Source organism: Ostrinia nubilalis, chromosome 23, assembly GCF_963855985.1.
Source record: "Ostrinia nubilalis chromosome 23, ilOstNubi1.1, whole genome shotgun sequence".
NCBI classification, from domain to species: domain Eukaryota; kingdom Metazoa; phylum Arthropoda; class Insecta; order Lepidoptera; family Crambidae; genus Ostrinia; species Ostrinia nubilalis.
Window position 1 is genome coordinate 1854523 of NC_087110.1, and position 19293 is coordinate 1873815.

General features: G+C 36.0%; 1 protein-coding gene across 1 annotated transcript in view; it reads left to right on the forward strand.

Moving 5' to 3' along the window:
• The first annotated feature begins 1063 nt into the window (after nt 1-1063).
• The window catches only part of LOC135083297 (O-acyltransferase like protein-like), a 36058-nt gene continuing 17828 nt past the window's right edge, over nt 1064-19293 (forward strand). The window contains exons 1-6 of the mRNA XM_063978038.1: nt 1064-1235; nt 12663-12817; nt 13218-13388; nt 13830-13986; nt 14913-15015; nt 15432-15519. Of these exons, the coding sequence (XP_063834108.1) occupies nt 1106-1235; nt 12663-12817; nt 13218-13388; nt 13830-13986; nt 14913-15015; nt 15432-15519 (804 nt within the window). The 5' untranslated portion in view covers nt 1064-1105. The remainder of the gene's footprint in view (nt 1236-12662; nt 12818-13217; nt 13389-13829; nt 13987-14912; nt 15016-15431; nt 15520-19293) is intronic.

Here is a 19293-nt window from a genome sequence, read left to right on the forward strand (position 1 = left end):
AAGCTGGACATTCAAATATTTTCCTTTATGTAATCTACGGTAGGCCTTTTGTCCTTTAGCTGAAACGATTTTTACAATGTTAAGTATTCTTTTTTCGATTAATTATTAAACCAGAAATTTAATATTATGATCTTCAATCAGGAATCAGATACGGTATAGCAAACAAATTCGATTATTCTATAAGTAAAAAAATTTTTTTTCGCCTATTGAACTATTATAATTATTATTGACTTCAGTTACTAAGTTTCTATGAAATGAATGAGATATAACATGAAAATTATTTTCAAGTCAAATGTCAAGACAACCACTAACCTAAGTATGTCATCTGAATGAATATAAATCTATACACAAATATTTATCTTTCAGTATAACTTCATTATCACAGTACACTGAAGTACACTGAACTGCCTTTTGAGTGTAGTTATTTGTTTAAATTTTAATTAAAATTATAAAATTTAATTGTTTTACCACAGTTAAATAAATTTTTTTAATGAATAAAAAATTTTTTTTCTTCACCACAGGTAATAATGTAAAATGGTTAATCTTTAAGCTTTTTTTAAATTAAAAAAAATTATTAAAACACATTTTTCTAAAACAAAGTTCTCAAAATACAGATAAAGAGTACCTAGTTGCTACAAAAATTTAATCGTGTCTTTAAAAATAATTATTTGATGTCTAAAAAGAGTAATTTTGTTTGAACAGCAAAATAATAGCTTTCAGCTAAAAGGATGAATCCTAGATTTTTCTGCTTGCAAGGTTTAGACCTTTATTATACACAAAATTTAATTTTCCTAAAATTATTAACATTTTGTCTCTGAATTTTTTATATTTTATGTCATAGTTCTTTGTTTATTGAGAAACAAAATATTTTTCATTTTACATTATGCCTTTGACAATTACACGGTAAATATAGACATAATTGCACAAAAAATATAAGAATAGAAATCACAAAAAATAAAGGATCGCTTGCAGTCAAAGATTACCTAAGTAAATTCTTGAATTACGCAAATCAACCAACGTGTCTATTATAATCTACATTATGTTAAAACTAAACCTTTCATTCACTATTCTAGCACCTACCAAAACTAACGCATCGCCCCACTAAATGCAAGGTTACAACACTACGGCTACGATCAATCTGTCTCGGCACACAGTACAGAGAACTGGGACCATGCGGTGGTTGTGCATAGTGTTGTGCTTCGGAATCGCGTGGGGAGACAATGCTACGATACAATGTGAGTAGATTTTTAGTTTTTGTTTTTATGAGCGATTTGAAATCAAGGTGAGGGGGATGTGTGAAATTATAGTTTTTGGAAAATTTTCCTATATTTTTTGGAAATGAACAATTTGTATCCTATGAATGAAACAAAACAATAAACCGGGCGGAATTTTTGAAGGTATAAAAGTGGGGTAACATTATTGATACTATAATAAGTTTATGTACAAACTATTATTAAAAAACTTATTTTAATAATGACTCTAAATAATAATAAATACCTCGTACGCCTCAAAACTGTAGTGAAAAGTCCAAAAAAAAAATTCCAATAGTTACTTATTAAATTACTGAAATTACGAATTCATGCCTAAGTGCCTGAAAAGTCAGAACAAATCCTACATTTCTATGACAAACAATTTTTTTTCCAATAAATTCATGAATTAATTTACACGTGCCTAATATAAAAAAAATTGAAAACAAACTTTAATTACTTACTTATGCGACGAAGAAATCATTAATTTATTATTACTGTCGATATTATAGCGAAGACGTACGAGTATATTAATTACTATAATAGCTGTTGCCCGCGACTTCGTACGCGTGAAAATAATTTGAATAATATTTACCGTTTTTGCAACTTTTTTCTTTACTGCTCCGCCCCTATTGGCTGTAGGACCAGCCTAAAACCTTTCTCGATATGCTATCCAACACAGAAATATTTTTCAAATCAGAACTGTAACAGAAGTTCTTGAGATTAGCGCGTTCAAACAAACAAACTCTTCAGCTTTATACGAATATATACTGGCTGTGCCCCGCGGTGTAATCCGCGGTAAAACGTAGTCTATGTGTTAATCCAGGGTCTCAGCTAGCTTCTGCTTCATAGCAAATTTTATTAAAATCGCTCCAGCCGTTTAGATGTGAAGATGTAACAAACATACACACTCACAAAACTTTCGCCTTTATAATATTAGTGTGATTATTGGTATAAATTCTACTCATGAATATGAAACTAGTATAGGACCAAATCAAATGAAAAAGTTAATTTTTGCGAGACCTTGACCAAAATATTTCACAATGTTGATGTTTGTTTACTTACGCATTTAAGATGTTATGATCATATTTCAATGCCATTTCACAACTTTAGAACGAATAAATAATTAATTTATTTCCAGGGAAGTACTACTAATAATAATATTATAAAGAGGAAAGATTTGATTGTTTGGTTTTTCACATTTTCACTGGTGAACAGTTTTTAATCCATTTTTTTTTTTTGGATAGAGTTTGGAGAATTAATTTTGCCGGAAAAATGGGGTATGAAACTTTGCGAATGATTTTGAGATAAAGAAAATCGTTATTGAGTATTTTTAGAAGATGATAGAAGCCCCCTAAATACTGATCAGTGCATTAAAATAGGTACCACTTTTAATTACTGTCAATTAAAAACCCAGAATTACATAATATTAGACGATTATATTCGCTTAACTTAATTATTAAATAAGGCATTGAACGGAGAGCGACTCGAATCTTTGATTGCCAGGATACAATACAAAAGGACGACAATAAATCTATACTTATAATAAATCTGTAGAGAGGTCAATTCTGTACATGAAATATATTTTCAAAATAACTATCAGGGGGTGATTAGTGATCGATACTGATGCCAAAAATGCAATCAGTAAAATTTTTGTCTGTCTGTCTGTCTGTCTGTCTGTCTGTCTGTCTGTATGTTCCTTATAGAAACAAAAACTACTCGACGGATTTTAACGAAACTTGGTACAATTATTCTTCATACTCCTGGGCAGGTTATAGGATACTTAGGAATTCCCACGGGAACGGGCATTAGCGGGAAAATCCTTTTGTATGAAAAATCTAAACCGCTTAAGTTAGAAGCTTGAAATTTGGCAAGCAGGTACCTAGGTAAACTTAAAGCTTAGTTATAACAGGATATTGCAAAATTCCTACGGGAACGGGAATTAGCGAGAAAAAACATTTGTATGAAAAAATGTAAGCCACGTAAGATAGACGCTTGAAATTTGGCATGCAGGTACCTTAGTAAATTTAAAGCTTAGTTACAACAGGATATTGCAAAATTCTCACGGGAACGGGAGTTAGCGGGAAAAAACATTTGTATGAAAAAATCTAAACCGCGTAAGTTAGACGCTTAAAATTTGGCATGCAGGTACCTTAGTAAACTTAAAGCTTAGTTACAACAGGATATTGCAAAATTCCCACGGGAACTGGAATTAGCGGGAAATTCCTTTTGTATGACTGACTCACTGACATACCCACGCACAGCCTAAACGGCTAAACGTAGGCACTTGAAATTTATAAGGGACGTAGCTTAGGTACCGTAGAGGTGCACTAAGAAAGGAATTCCCGAAATTCCCACAGGAACAGGAATTACCGGGAAAATCCTTTTGTATGAAAAATCTAAACCGCTTAAGTTGGACGCTTGAAATTTGGCATGCAAGTCCCTTAGTAAACTTAAAGCTTAGTTACAACAGGATATTGCGAAATTCCAACGGCAACGGGAGTTAGCGGGAAAAAACATTTGTATGAAAAAATCTAAACCGCGTAAGATAGATGAAGGGGGTAAAACGGGATCCACGCGTACGAAGTCGCGGGCGGCCGCTAGTTACAAATAAAATAAAAAGAACATTGTGCCCTGCTGTCAAATAGGTAGTAAAGACAGCAACAGGCAGCGAATTCCAGTCCCTAGCTGTTCGCATTATAAGAGTTATCGAAACGCTTAGTGCGAGCTGGTGGAATGTCGACAATGTAGGTAGGGTATATAGGCTAACCTGCGTCTGGTTCCCCGGTGATGGAAGGGTACTGGTGGAATTAGGCCAGGTTAGGTCTATCGCATGTATCACGTAGAGTGCTCCAAATAATTGTCTGGACTTATCCCTGCCGCCACTTTTCGCCATAGATATACCCGACAGCACTTCCATCCCCATCACTTAGATGGTAAGCAGTCCACAACTGTACGTTTCTCTAGAAACTTCCTGCCCCACACAACCAAATTGTGGAATGGACTGCCGTCTGCGGTATTTCAAGAAGAGACCGTACAGCGTACATATTTATGAAGTAAATAAAGACTGGCAACGCACCTGTAACGCCCCCGGGCCTGCGGGTGTCTATGGACGATGGTAATCACTTACCATCAGGTGATCCGTCAAGTACCTACATAAAGCGAACTTTAACAATTTACTAAGATTTTATAAAGTACCTAATCGATATAAAAAAATGTTATGATAAAAAAATTTGATACGGAATCCGTAACAGATAAATACAACCTGCACTTGCCGATTCTTATTTTAATCTCATCCACCGGATTTACCTTAAATTTATTAACAATCGTAATTATAATAAATGCTGTAATTTTTGTAATTCTTGTATTTTAAGTAATTAGTAGTAATTTACATGCAAAAAGCAAATCAGCGGATACCACGATCTGACATAAATAATAAACAAATGCATTAGTTCGTTTCAACAGGATTCCATCCACAGCTGGACAAAGGCCTCCCCCAAGGATTTCCATAACGACCGGTCCTGCGTTTCCCGCGAACCATTTTATCGATTATGATAAACACATTTGTCGTCTTGATAATCGATAAGATATTTTTATCGTGGCGCGCGCATCGTAATCCGGTTCGACGAAATACATTGACGACTCTAATTTCGAAATCGCTTCGCTCAAGCGGGTTTTTTTTTGTACCTACTTACTCTATTTTGACGTCGTTCTTTTGTATTTCACTCACTGCGCTTTTTGAAGCGATATTGAAATATATTTTTTCAGTAATGCAACAAAATTAATTGGAAATATTTATCATACAAAACATTTAGAATGTAGGTGAGCCTATCCTAATAGAACGACAACATTCTATAGCTTGGGCAAGTCTTTCGTAAGAGTAACCGGTCCTAAGCGAGCCGACAAGTGTTTTACCTATTGCCTACTTCATAGATCTACGCCTCAATGGCCTAGTGGGTACTGCAGTTGGACTGTAGGATCTGGATTCAATTCTCCGTTAGGGCGTAAATTTTCATCATCATCATCATCATCATTTCAGCCACAGGATGTCCACTGCTGAACATAGGCCTCCCCCAATAACTTCCACATCGCACGGTTGGTAGCGGCCTGCATCCAGCGCCTTCTTGGGTGGACGTCCCATGCTGCATAAAAATGTCATTGTTCTCACATTGTTCTATTCTGGCACAGAATAAGTAATAGTACAGGTACAGAAGGATTACTCCGCAAGACGATTTAAATAAATGCGAGTCTTGCTACGACGCCATACAGTGGAATTCAGCTCGCACAGCACTACGTACCTACAATTTTATTCACCTACAAGTTTTGTCTCTTTCTATCGCGTGCCTCTGAACTCTTCTTATGCTGTTAGGGTTGCTGTCTAGTGAAAAAATATTAATCTAGGTACTTATTTGTAATGAATGAGGTACGTATGTAGGTAAGTATGCATTCATTATGGAAAACCTTGGGAGAGGCCTTTGTCCAGCAGTGACGCATTCTGAGCAGTAGTCATAGTAGGTTAGGTTCCTATACTATCCTAAGAATTATTGATTACCCACTTGGCCAACATACTTTTCAGCATCTTTGGGAAGCGAAAAAAAAAGATGAATCCGCACAATATTTCTTTCTCTTTATGTCCATTTTTAAATAATACTTCGATCATAGAATTATAATCATACTACAACGCACGCCAGCGTCCTGACGAGCGCGCGCGTGACACTCGACTGATATAATACCCGCCGGCGGGGCGCTTCGCTGTAGGTAATTATCGGATGTACCGCGCGGAGTGAGCCAGGCCTGATTCTGGGAAAAGTCCTCGAGTGATATCGACCGAAAAACGTAGTTTAGACAGGCCCCACTCATTGGACCGACGATCTCAGAAATTCCTGGATGCGGGCAGCGCAGGACCGGTCTTAGGGAAGGCCTTTGTCCAGCTGTGGACGTCGTTTGGCTGAAACGAACGAACGAAAATGCCTCTTATAGATTATATCCTATAGGCGCTGGACGCAGGCCGCTACCAACCGGGCAACATGGAAAGCATTGGGGGAGGCCTATGTTCAGCAGTGGACGTCCTGTGGCTGAGATGATGATGATAATATTGATGAGATTATATCCTGACGTGTATCCTAGTCCTGAAATGTCCCTGTTTTCTATAAACTTATCTATACTTATAAATAAATAAATAAATAAATATCCTTGGACATTTTACACTGCGCTTCTAGTCCCAAACTAAGCAAAGCTTGTACTATGGGTACTAGACAACGGATATAAACATACTTAAATACTTTTTTTTTTGTAAATACATACATATTATACATATAAAACACCCAGTCCAATACAAACAAATATGTTCATGCACACAAATGTTTGTACTGTGCGGGAATCGAACCCGCAACCTCCGGAATAGTAGTCCGTTTCGAACCACTACACCAAAAGGCCGACTACTTATATTATCATAAAGCTGAAGAGTTTGTTTTTAGGGTTCCGTACCTCAAAAGGAAAAAACGGAACCCTTATAGGATCACTTTGTTGTCCGTCTGTCCGTCCGTCTGTCAAGACCCTTTATCTCAAGAACGCGTAGACGTATCAAGCTGAAATTCACATGAAATACTCAGGTCTATTGTCCCTTTAAGCTGTGAAAATATCAAACTTCTAAACCAAGCCAATCAAAAGATACAGCCGATTATGTCGATATTTTCAACAAATTTTCGACACTCGCAAAGAAATCAAAACCTACAGGATACTTCCCGTAAACTCAGAATCTTGAAATTTGGCATGAAGCATTGTCATATAATGCAAATATAGGAAAAATTGCGAAAGTCACATTTTTTTAGTTATATAATATAATAAAAATATTTTAATAAAATGAAACTTACTACCTTATTTCTCACGAACGAATAAAGGTATCAAATTGAAATTTATACCAAATACCTAGGTCTATTGTCCCTTTAAGCAGTGAAAAAATCAAACTTCTAAGTTAACGCGATCAAAAGATACAGCAGTTTATACCGACACCTTAGACGAATTTCCGTCACACGCTAGGGAATCAAAACCTACAAGGTACTTCCCGTGAACTCAGAATCTTGAAATTCAGCACGAAGCAACGTTATATAGTACAGATAAAGGAAAAATTGCCAAAATGATAAATTTGAAGTTACATAAATATTAAAATATTATTTTTTAAATTCATATCAAACACTTTTTAAATCTAATTGCACCTAAACTGTGAAAAATTCTAAATCAACGCAAAAATTCAAAACGCTGAGGTAGGTCTAGGTACCTACCTATAATCATACCACATATTTTGAAATTCGCCACTACTCGCAACGGAATCAAAACTTAAAGACTACTACGATATCTAGTAAGTAATTTGATTTAATACGTCATAAATTGTAAACCGCTACGTTTGTACGGCGGAACCCTCGGTGTGCGAGTCCGACTCGCACTTGGCCGGTTTTTTTATGCATAACAAGGCAGTATTTGACCACAATCGCACCTGGTGTTAAGTGGCAGTCTAGGATGGTACATATCTGCCCTGTAAGTGCCTATTCACTCTCGCCTTGAAAAGGCCCGGATTATAGTCTTCGGGAAAGACAGCAGCAGGCAGCGAATTCCAGTCCCTAGCTGTTCGCATTATAAAAGATTCATCGAAACGCTTCGTGCGAGATAGTGGAATGTCGACAATATAGGGATGGTACGCTAACCTGCGTCTGGTTCGTCGATGATTAGTTGAACGCACTAACCTCAGAAAACTACTGGTTTGATTTGAAAAACAAAATGGTAATTATTATGTTGATAAGTGTCACGAACATAGTGAGTCGTATCGAAACAGCTTGTCTAAGAGTATTTAGTTTTATTGTCAAATCACGGAATATTTTGATGATCCTTGGCTATTGTTACTGTTCACAACTAAATTGACAGCCGAATATAAGTAAACAATATTATACACGTGTGTGACCTTTATTTTGAATTAATTATTAATTCAAAACTATTATGTTTTGACACATTAAAATTTTTCGACATCTCAATTCCAATAGTTTCTGTCATGCAGAATACAATAAAATTGAATAATGATTGTCTGTATAATAATGGCCATTTAAGACTAATTAAATCTTATTTTAAATTAATTTAAGGTAGATACTAACCCTCTCTGATGTTTTGCTGTGCCCTTGCATGCGTGGCATGTATACCAACCTCTATTTTCCAACACCACTATAAAAAAAATGTATGAATGTATGTAATTATGAATGTTTGTTACTCTTTCAACCAAAATTTATTATTCTATTTCTATTTATTTTATTTACAAACTAGCGGCCGCCCGCGACTTCGTACGCGTGGATCCCGTTTTACCCCCTTCATCTATCTTACGCGGTTTAGATTTTTTCATACAAATGTTTTTTCCCGCTAACTCCCGTTCCCGTGGGAATTTTGCAATATCCTGTTGTAACTAAGCTTTAAGTTTACTAAGGTACCTACATGCCAAATTTCAAGCGTCTATCTTACGCGGTTTAGATTTTTTCATACAAATGTTTTTTCCCGCTAACTCCCGTTCCCGTGGGAATTTTGCAATATCCTGTTGTAACTAAGCTTTAAGTTTACTAAGGTACCTACATGAAAAATTTGAAGTGTCTAACTTAAGCGGTTTAGATTTTTCATACAAAACGAATTTCCCACTAAATCCCGTTCCCGTGGGAATTCCTAAGTATACTATAACCTGCCTAGGAGTATGAAGAATAATTGTACCAAGTTTCGTTAAAATCCGTCGAGTAGTTTTTGTTTCTATAAGGAACATACAGACAGACAGACAGACAGACAGACAGACAGACAAAAATTTTACTGATTGCATTTTTGGCATCAGTATCGATAACTAATCACCCCCTGATAGTTATTTTGAAAATATATTTCATGTACAGAATTGACCTCTCTACAGATTTATTATAAGTAGGTATAGATTACAAAGATTTATGACAAACTGAATTTTACGCGGGCGAATCCGGGGACAAAAGCTAGTAAAGAATACTTGTAAGAATAATGATCGAAATGCCATATTAAAGCTCTATATCATAGAAAAAACAAATATTGGCGCGCTCACATACAAACCGCGCTCGGTGCGTTTCTATGAAGATAACCTACTCATTTGTATTTACTCTGTCTATATGAATAATCCACGCAGGCAAAGTCACATCCTATAAGTAGTTTTTAAATATGTAAGAAAATAATTACGCTTGTTTCTATGAAAATTAATGCAGCATTTCCAATTTGTTTTTGTTCTACAATAATAATAACCTTTCTTAACCCGCTTTGTCTGTCACTTCACTTATCTTCCTATCGGATGACATTGAACAAAGTGTTGTTGAACTATCGACATTTTGAGTATCGATAGGAATTGTTTTTATGTTATTAAATTGTCAATTTTCAGGTGTTGTGTCGTGTGAGGTACACGTACCTTTTATTTCATTCATACCATAACAATCATTCTTTCTTTCGATATTCTCAAAACACACAATAGGGATGATGACTGGGTAATGAAATCGAATTTCTATTTAGTTCGTCAGACAGATAATTAGAAAATATTAGACTCATATTTTTTATTTTTTTCCATAATCGAATAATTACAGTATTATATTGAGTTGAAATGTCGCGTGACGTCACCTTTGAGTAAAAATTCTACTCAAACGTGACGTATCGCGCCATTTCAACTCGATGTAGCACTGTTATTATTTAATTATGAAAGAAAATAAAAAATATGAGTCTAATATTTTCTAATTATCTGTCTGACGGACAAATAATTGAAATTTTGTCATCTAGCCTATTAAACTAATTGATGGAATATTAGCAAGAAGAATTGATGAAGCATAAAAACTATAGTTTTATTGCGAAGTGGACAATTTAGAACATTAACATAATGCAAGAACAAGACGCATCTCTTAAAAATAACATTAAATTTTGGTCTTGTTTCTAAATGTTAGTCGATATGTTGACAAACAATTATCATCATTTTAATATTGATTGTATTTTAAATTTTTTAACTATCGATATGGATAGTACTTGGTTTAAAGCAGCACTACAGCAACATCTATTTGTCATTATAAAGGTCTTTTGTCAATTAGGCTTCTCAAACGAATCTATTAATGTACATTTAAAAATTGTTATACAAAATGTAAGCTCACACCAATGTGTGTCACGGTCGGATAACTGTACCTTGGAAGGGCCATTAAATTGGTGTTGCTACATCAGCAAATTTAATACATTGGTAGGCGAGGAAATATTGCGATGCGTGGAAATTTAAAGGTTAATTAATGTAATTGACAAGCATTTCCCTAGCGACTCTACAGTCGCTTCTATTACCTGCTGATACTAGACAGAGGCCTGACTAAAAAATATAGTGGGTTATTTTTATATTAAAATTTGATCAAACAAAAAGGCACAAAAAAGACCGAAAAGTTCAATGATTATTATTAATAATATTTATTTTGTTAAAATCTAAAACGCCGGTATTTTAGCATTTAACTCCTACGCGTGGAGATGAGTGCCCGTAATAAAAGTGGGCGATACTTGTCAAAATATTGTGTTACACCCTACCTATTATGTAAAATATTTATTTTATAATAAAAATAGAACTTTCACTTTAGATATTTCTACTATACCCATAACGTGTGGGTTGTAGCAACCTTTTAAGTTTTGTTTTACAAACTAACGCTCAAAGCTTGATTAAATTTCAGTCCTAGATTCTAGTCTAAATTAAAATTGAACCAATTTATAGCCTCCATCTATTTATTTATTTATTTAGGTACAGCAACAGAATACAAATTAGTTTTTATAATTAATAATTTACATTACAAAAAGGCACATTTTTGCACTCTAGTTATAGCTATGCATGACATTAGTCCAGTCAGTGAATGCTTTAACGACGGTGTAGTGGAGGGAAATAAAGTCCCGAAGTCAGAAATTGTGTTCCACGGATTTCTCTCTATAATGCTTTATTGACTGGACTACATTTTTTTTTTAGAAAGATAATTAGTAATTTGTTATTACACAAATTACTAATAGTCCCGTTAGCCCCTTGTACTAAGCTAAATATGCTTGTATCACGAATGAGCTCTCACCACAATAGTCGAGCGGCGGCGGGGACCGAACCCGCGTTCCGCGGATCACGAGTCGGCCAGTCCGACCCCTTCACCGTTCGGCTATCGTGGCTACATTGTATGTAAAGAATGTGTGTTTAGCATTGAAGTAATATTAGTACGTAGTACATTAAAACTTAATGGTGTTTAGGTGGTTATTTTCACACGTCACTTAGTCTTTACAAGTAAACCGTGAATTTAAAGGAAATTCGTGCTGCAAGCCAAAATAAACGTAGAGTACATTGCATTGAACACAGGATATTGCGGCGCGGGCGCACGCATACTGCACACCGGTTACTGATCTTACAAAATAGCAGACACTTACTGCTATTTAGAAATGTTTTATTTGCCCATTTGTGGGTATGATTAAATAAAAATTGCAGAAGATTTGCACCTGCTTAGACGTGAATTTGAGGTCCAAACCACGTAAAATATGTAACACGGCCAAATTAATCTTACTCATTGATTCTTAATGATTGTTGTAAATATTGCAATTAAACCTGAGCCCGAATTTTGAAATTCTATCTATGTTTATTTATACTAATGTGCTATATGTTGTGTTTCTCATTCCAATCACAAACAAATGTCAAAGATGCATGATTAAGTTACTATTGTGTGGGAGGTATTGGTAAATAATATTTGTGCAAATCTTTACATTAACTGTGTGAAAGTGTTGTAGCATCAATCTACCTTTCATTAAATGACGTGCTTGCTATCCTTGCAAAATCTTTTCAAAATATGTAGTTATTAGCAAATCATGTATGAAAGTCGTATTCACAAGAATCTATCTATCTTTCTAAACATATAAAAGGAGAACTGACTGACTGACTGACATATCAACGCACAGCCTAAACGGCTAAACGTAGGCACTTGAAATTTGGAAGGGACGTAGCTTAGGTACCGTAGAGGTGCACTAAGAAAGGAATTCCCGAAATTCCCAAGGGAACAGGAATTAGCGGGAAAATCCATTTGTATGAAAAATCTAAACCGCTTAAGTTAGACGCTTGAAATTTGGCATGCAGGTACCTTAGTTAATTTAAAGATTAGTCACAACAGGATATTGCAAAATTCCCACGGGAACGGGAGTTAGCGGGAAAAAACATTTGTATGAAAAAATCTAAACCGCGTAAGATAGATTAAGGGGGTAAAACGGGATCCACGCGTACGAAGTCGTACTAGTACTACATACTTCCAGAAACATTTTTGTCCAAATATTCTCAAACGTCCTGACTCTATTTGTGTGATTAAGAAATATTATATCTGGTACCTACTTATTAATGTTCTTCTCCTACAGATGACTCCCCACCACCGGGCTTCGACTACGACTCAATGCCAGCTCTAGCTGATCTGGAAGATTTTGACCTTTGTCTCAAGGATCCGAAAGCCGTTTATTGCTTGGCCGACTTAGTACTGCTGGATGATGGCACACCGCTGTACGAGTATATTATGGTAAGTTAATAAGAAGTAGTAGAAGAAACTTTCTTCTGTCTTATTAAAAAGGAAACGTGACTTTTGCCATACAGGGTAATGTCTGCTGTAGTAGCGGGTTCAGATACTCCTTCAGTTAAGCTTGTGTGTGTGTGTATTCTGAAGTAAGGAATAATATTTCTTTCATCAGATTCATACAACAGTTGACACATTACGTTTTCTGCTGGGATTCGAACCCAAAACCTCCGAGGCGAGAAAGTCTTCCTCCCTCTATTAACAATGTACCACGGAGACGTTATTATAATACAACGATACATTTGTAAATAAAAATTGTAAGACTCCGTTATCTTCTCTCTGCTCAATTTTTGGATCCATTAACTTCATAATTGGGACAATTTATTAACTATTAATTATTTTCCAGAACTACTCTTCCATCACCTACACAAACTACCACCACCACAAACTCTTCCGAGGAGTCTGCGGGTCCAAGCAGTGTGGCCTCAATCTGACTCATGCCGAAGATCTGACGGCCGCAGGTTCAGTTCTCAAAGAGTGCTTGAACAATTCCATCTACGAGAGCTATGGGCTTCAGGTAAGAACTAGGTTTTGGTTATACTAGGTTATGGTGGTAGGTTTTGAAGAGGCACTTCTTAGGAAGCTTAGAAGGAAGGAACGACAGTTAATTGTGGTTGTAACTGCTTATTTCTGACAATTTGTGACTAGTCTTAAAAATAAACACTGTAACAGAGAGCGTATCTAAATCTTAAAGGCCGGCAACGCATCTGTATCGCTCTTGGGACTGCGGGTGTCTATGGGCGACGGTAATCACTTACCATCAGGTGATACGTCTGCTCGTTTGCCCCCTGTCACATAAAAAACTGTACTTTTCATCGAATGTATTCCATTAAATAACAGAAGTCGCAAAATCTCGATGTACTAGTTAATTTACAGCTGCATTTGCTGCTGGTGTTTTCACCAGTTTTGTAACTTTCAACCTTTAGCCGTATCCCTAAATCCTTCAATCCTCCATCAGGTGGAGACCCTCAAAGTCCGCTACTGCAAGACTAAAGGCGACTACGTGCCTCCTGATGCCCTGGACTACTCCCTCGGAGCTATAATACTGCTACTGCTGCTTGTGAACCTGGGATGTTCAGCTTACTACTTCTTATGGCCTGGAGAGAAAGGTTCAGGTATGAACGATAAACCCGTTTACCCCATCTGGTAAGCTAAATGCTTGTGTTACCAGTGGGTTCACCACAACAGTCGAGCGGTGACGGGATCCGAACCCGCATTCCTCGGATCACGAGTGGGCCAGTCCGACCCCTTCATCGTTCGGCTATCGTGGCTTCGTTTACATCTTATCGCAATCTTGAAATCTGGTTAACAATTACTACAAAATTAAAATATATTTACTCAATGCTCAATAATTTACTTTGCCCTCCATAATGTAGTTTTAGGAAAGGATGTCGTACCTATGTAAACTAAAATTGAATAAAGGAATCCTTCACATAAATATTCTAGGATTTCTTTTCTTTCAAACTATTGAACATAAGTACTTAGGCTGAGTTGCACCACCTAACTTTGACCGTAACTTTGACGATAACCGGTGTTTTTTGAATGTTTTTGGCAGATTTTTTACGTTTGTTAAAGTTAAAATAAGATGGTTCAACCCAGCCTTAGCGTTATTTGATTAACAATAGGGATGTTTCCTGGGTCAAAAAGCAAGAGTTTTAATTAGTCCGTCAGTTAACTTATCAAAATATACTCTACACGTATTTTTCACTTTTTCAAACTAATGAAAATTTAAAGAGATAAAGCGCGCCAAAGTTCATAAGAAGAGGCCCGTGACGTCAATGCGTGCATAAAAGTGCCGCACGTTGTGACGTCGTGCGGAACTTCAACGCACCATCATCATCATCATCATTTCAGCCACAGGACGTCCACTGCTGAACATAGGCCTCCCCTTCAACGCACCATAACTATGTAATTATTTGTTAGATTGACAAATAAAAATACATGTGTCCAATATTTTTTGATATTAAACATTACGGACTAAAAAAAATTTTTTAGGAAACTAGCCTATTCAACATTTTCAACTGTCTATCTTTTCAAACAGGCAACAGGTACGTGTTGGCTTTCTGCGTCCAAAAGAACTGGAAAGCTCTGAAGTATGGTGGAAGTGCTGAAGGTGGAATCTTCAAATGCTTCCAGGCTTTAAGGTAATTTACATTTAATCTGTACGTTAAATCACTGTCACTGTGCTGTCACTATCATCATCATCATTTCAACCATATGACGTCCACTGCTAAATACCTCCCCCAATAATTTTCATATCAACCGGTTGGTAGCGGCCTGCATCCAGCGCTTGGACGAATAAATTCAACGCCTTTCTGCTACCCTTTATGAGATTGTCGGTCCACCTTGTGGGTTTAAATATAGCATAATTTTAAGAAATTTTACCGTAAAATTGTGCAGATATACATATATTTGAATTTGTATAATTTGAATTTATGAAGGCATAATCTCTGAAAAATGTGAAGTTTTGCGCTCTTACTCGCTGCACTTAACTGCACTTAACTGCAAATAATGGTTTTATTTGTTGAATTCTGTAATATTTAGGTACCATTTGTTTCAGATTCTACACTATGGTGATGATTCTGGGCCTCCATTCTATGATCTTCATCGGATATGGATACACTGCCAATCCGGAGTTCATTGAACATGTAAGTTTATTTTTTAAAATTTTTCAATAGTTACATCTTATATTATGTGTCCGGCTGTTATCTCATTTTTCCTCGAGTAAGTGAGATAATATATTTTGTTATCGAATCTTGTTAAGGATGTTTCTACTGGTTGCGTGACACAAGTATTTTTTAGATTTCCATTTTAACATTTTGTGTTTCGGCACAGAATAATAATAAGTACTGTTTCGGGCTATTTTTCAAGAGTCACTACTTTTAGGAACTCTCTATCAGCACGACGGGGTAGAGTATTTTTTATAAAAATTTCAATATTACCAAGGTTACTATTCTATAACTAAAAAATCAATAATAATCAATAACACTTAATTTGCAATAAAAATTTTGAATTTGAATTTGAATCCTTGTCCAATCAAAATTATGCCTTATGATCTATTAACCACACCGACAAGTAACTATGTCAAAATTCGCCTCAATATCCGCTCTGAATTACTTACTTTAAATAAAATAACCGATTAATACCGCAATAAAAAAGGTAAAAGTGTAACCCAATGCCGCTTGCCTCCATTCAATTTGGCCAACTCTGGGGTTACACAACATCAGACTGGTATGTCACACTTAGGAGCATTACTGTGAACGATCTTGTTACATAAAGTAATAGCAAGCCTGTTCATCTCCGCGAGTTTACATCGAAAACAAAACACGCACGATGGCCCACCTACAGGATACGATTCGACAAGGCCTCACATACGAGCGAACATTGACTCACGCACGCGTATTCTTGTGTATGATGGAAGAAAATGGTGTACTAAATACTGTGCAGTATTTAACTGCCTAAATAATAATAAAAAACACAGAATGTACTTTTTTAAGTTGCCTCAAGACACTGAGAGGTAAATAAGTAGTTAATATTATTCATGCTAAATCATGTATTTCCTCCGCCATTTTCCGCAGTTTGGCACCTCACGTCACATCATTTTACCGAAGTCAGCCCTATAGCTTCGGCGCAGTGCCGATCACTGACGTTTGTCAACAAAATGGTGCTTGACTCTTGAGACAGGCTAAATTACACCATATTGTTAATGACATTGAGCATACATTTTTTTAAATACCTTCGCGAAGTAAAACTTCTGTACGTAGTACTTATTACTATTCTGTGGTAATAGTAACAAACAGTAATAACATTTTCGTCTAGTGGTGTTGTCAAGGTAAGGGATATTAAAGTAATGAGAATCATTTAACTCAAAAATATCGTTCTTTAAGGCTGAGTTGCATCATCTTGACTTTAACCGTAACTATAACTTTAACCGGTGTTTTTGTCTGGAGTTTCACAGATTGTTAATATAGTTAAAGTAAGATGGATAAGTAAGATTAGGTTATGAGGGCATTGACATACTCTGTAAAGTCCCTCATACCCCAATATTAATAAAATTTATTCTAGTTGAACTCTAGCTTGAATAGTCATTTAGTATGGAAACGTCATTTTAATCCAGCGTTCATCCTAGGTGTAACTTTTTACTAAGGGGGCTAAGGGTTTGAGATAATGTTTTTCGCGCTCATATCTTTGCGCAAGTGTCCGCACGCAAAAGGCTTTTCGCGCTTGTGAATTCGCGCAAGCGTTTTTCACGTGAACGTCTTTCGCGCAAGTTAGTGTCCTAATACGATTTAATTACATACCTACCGACTTAAATTACTAAAAATTGATGATATTTTCGTTAACTAGCACTAAGCTGCTAATTCGATGGCAGTGATAAAACACACCTTATTTCAAAATGTTAAGGTCACGTTTCAACATGCGCCTTTGGGGCCATAATATTAGCGGTTTGGATGTGAGGTCGTTGACATTTTTATCTTAAAAATAATTTATGTTTAGAATATACATTTTTGAAACTGAAAAACTGGGTTTAAGCAATATAAAAGATACATAAAAATAATAAATAATCATGATTTTTGAGATATTATTGACGATAACACAGTGTACGAGACTATTTATTGCAAAGATTCAGAACTTCCTATGGTCAGAATATTTCAAAAATAACTACACAATGTGATATTTGAAAATCACAAAATCAATGCTAGTGTCCCAATACTGAATGTGTTAATTACCTTTCATTGAAACATTATCCGTTCCGCGGGTTTCATGGCCCAACATGCGCGTACGACGATCGACCGGTTTTTAGGGCGCTACGGTCTAATGCCCAACTATTGCCTCTTATTTCTATTGAGACAGGGTTCAATGTTGCATATTTTTATTGTGTTTTAACGATAGTTTAAAGCCCTTTTGATGTTCTTATTTGTATAAGCAGAAGGGTCAGTTTACCTATCTACTAATAGTTAAAGGCAGTTTAAGCAATATTTTCCTATCCAAAATGGCCTTCGGTAAAATGAATTGAGTTGTTGACTTGAATTTGGAAATTTAAAAAAATGCATTATAACAGAATTTTAATCGGGTATGCACTGTCAACAATCACAGCAATCATAGCTATTTCTTCTGAACAACTTTTTGCGATTCTTGGAAATATCAGTAGGTGTTACTAGTTATCACACATACCACCATACAAAATAATAAAAAATACCACAATGGGGATGTTTCCTGGGTAAAAAAGCAAGAGTTTTAAATAGTCCGTCAGTTAACTTATCAAAAAATACTCGACACGTATTTTTCACTTTTTCAAACTAATGGAAATTTAAAGAGAAAAAGCGCAGCAAAGTTCAAAAGAAGGCCCGTGACGTCAATGAGTGCTTAAAAGTGCAGCACTTTGTGACGTCGCGCGGAACTTCAACGCACCATAACTTTGTAATTATTTGTTTGATTGACAATTAAAAATATACGTGTTCAATATTTTTAAATATTACAATAGACGGGCTAAAAATTTTTTTTAGGAAACTATTGTACCGGAGTATAGATAAATTTACGGATACCGGCAAATAAGTAACTCTATTTTCCTTGGTGCTCATTACACTAAAATTTGCCCCTGACGAGATTCGAACCGCAACCACATCTGACGTTGTCCACTACGCCAACCACAAGGCCAGTCCGTCTATTACTAAAATGGAATTAGTTCAAATAATGTCTTTGAAAGAGAATGTTATTTTTCCTTGCAATATAGAAGTCAAGGTCAACATTGTTTTCGTCATGTGTTTGCATGACGTTGAAACCAGTTAGTTTCAAGCTGCTGATAATATAACTGACCATAGTCAAGTTTTAACTCTTGCTTATGGGAAAGAGCCATTACCGTACCTAAGTGTCGTAAAAGATGAATGTTGAAGAAAAAATTTGGTCGTAATAAATAACATTACATATCAGCCACCAACCCATATCAAAATCGGAACAGTCAGAAAAATTGTCTGTTATGAAAATAATCAGAGGCTCCTATTAAAATACAGGGTGTCCTAAAAAGTAGCGTCAAGCCGAAGCCCAGAGGTAGAGCATCACTAGGGCTACCTACCCTAATCACCCTCAATTTGTAGGCAATCGTAAAAATTATTAAATAATAAATTGTTTTAATTAGATATTATCTTGTATAGAAGACGTGGTGTGGAGACAGAGTAGATACAAATGAGTAGGTTATCTTCATAGAAACGCACCGGGCGCGGTTTGTATGTGAGCGCGCCAATACGTATGCGACACGCACGCACACACTGATAAGATTTAGCGTGGATTAGCGGGGACCCAGTCGTGGTTGCGCCGAATTTTGTCAGTGTGTGCGTGCGCGCCGCATACGTATATTGGAGCGCTCACATACAAACCGAACTCGGTGCGTTTCTATGAAGATGACCTACTCATTTGTATTTACT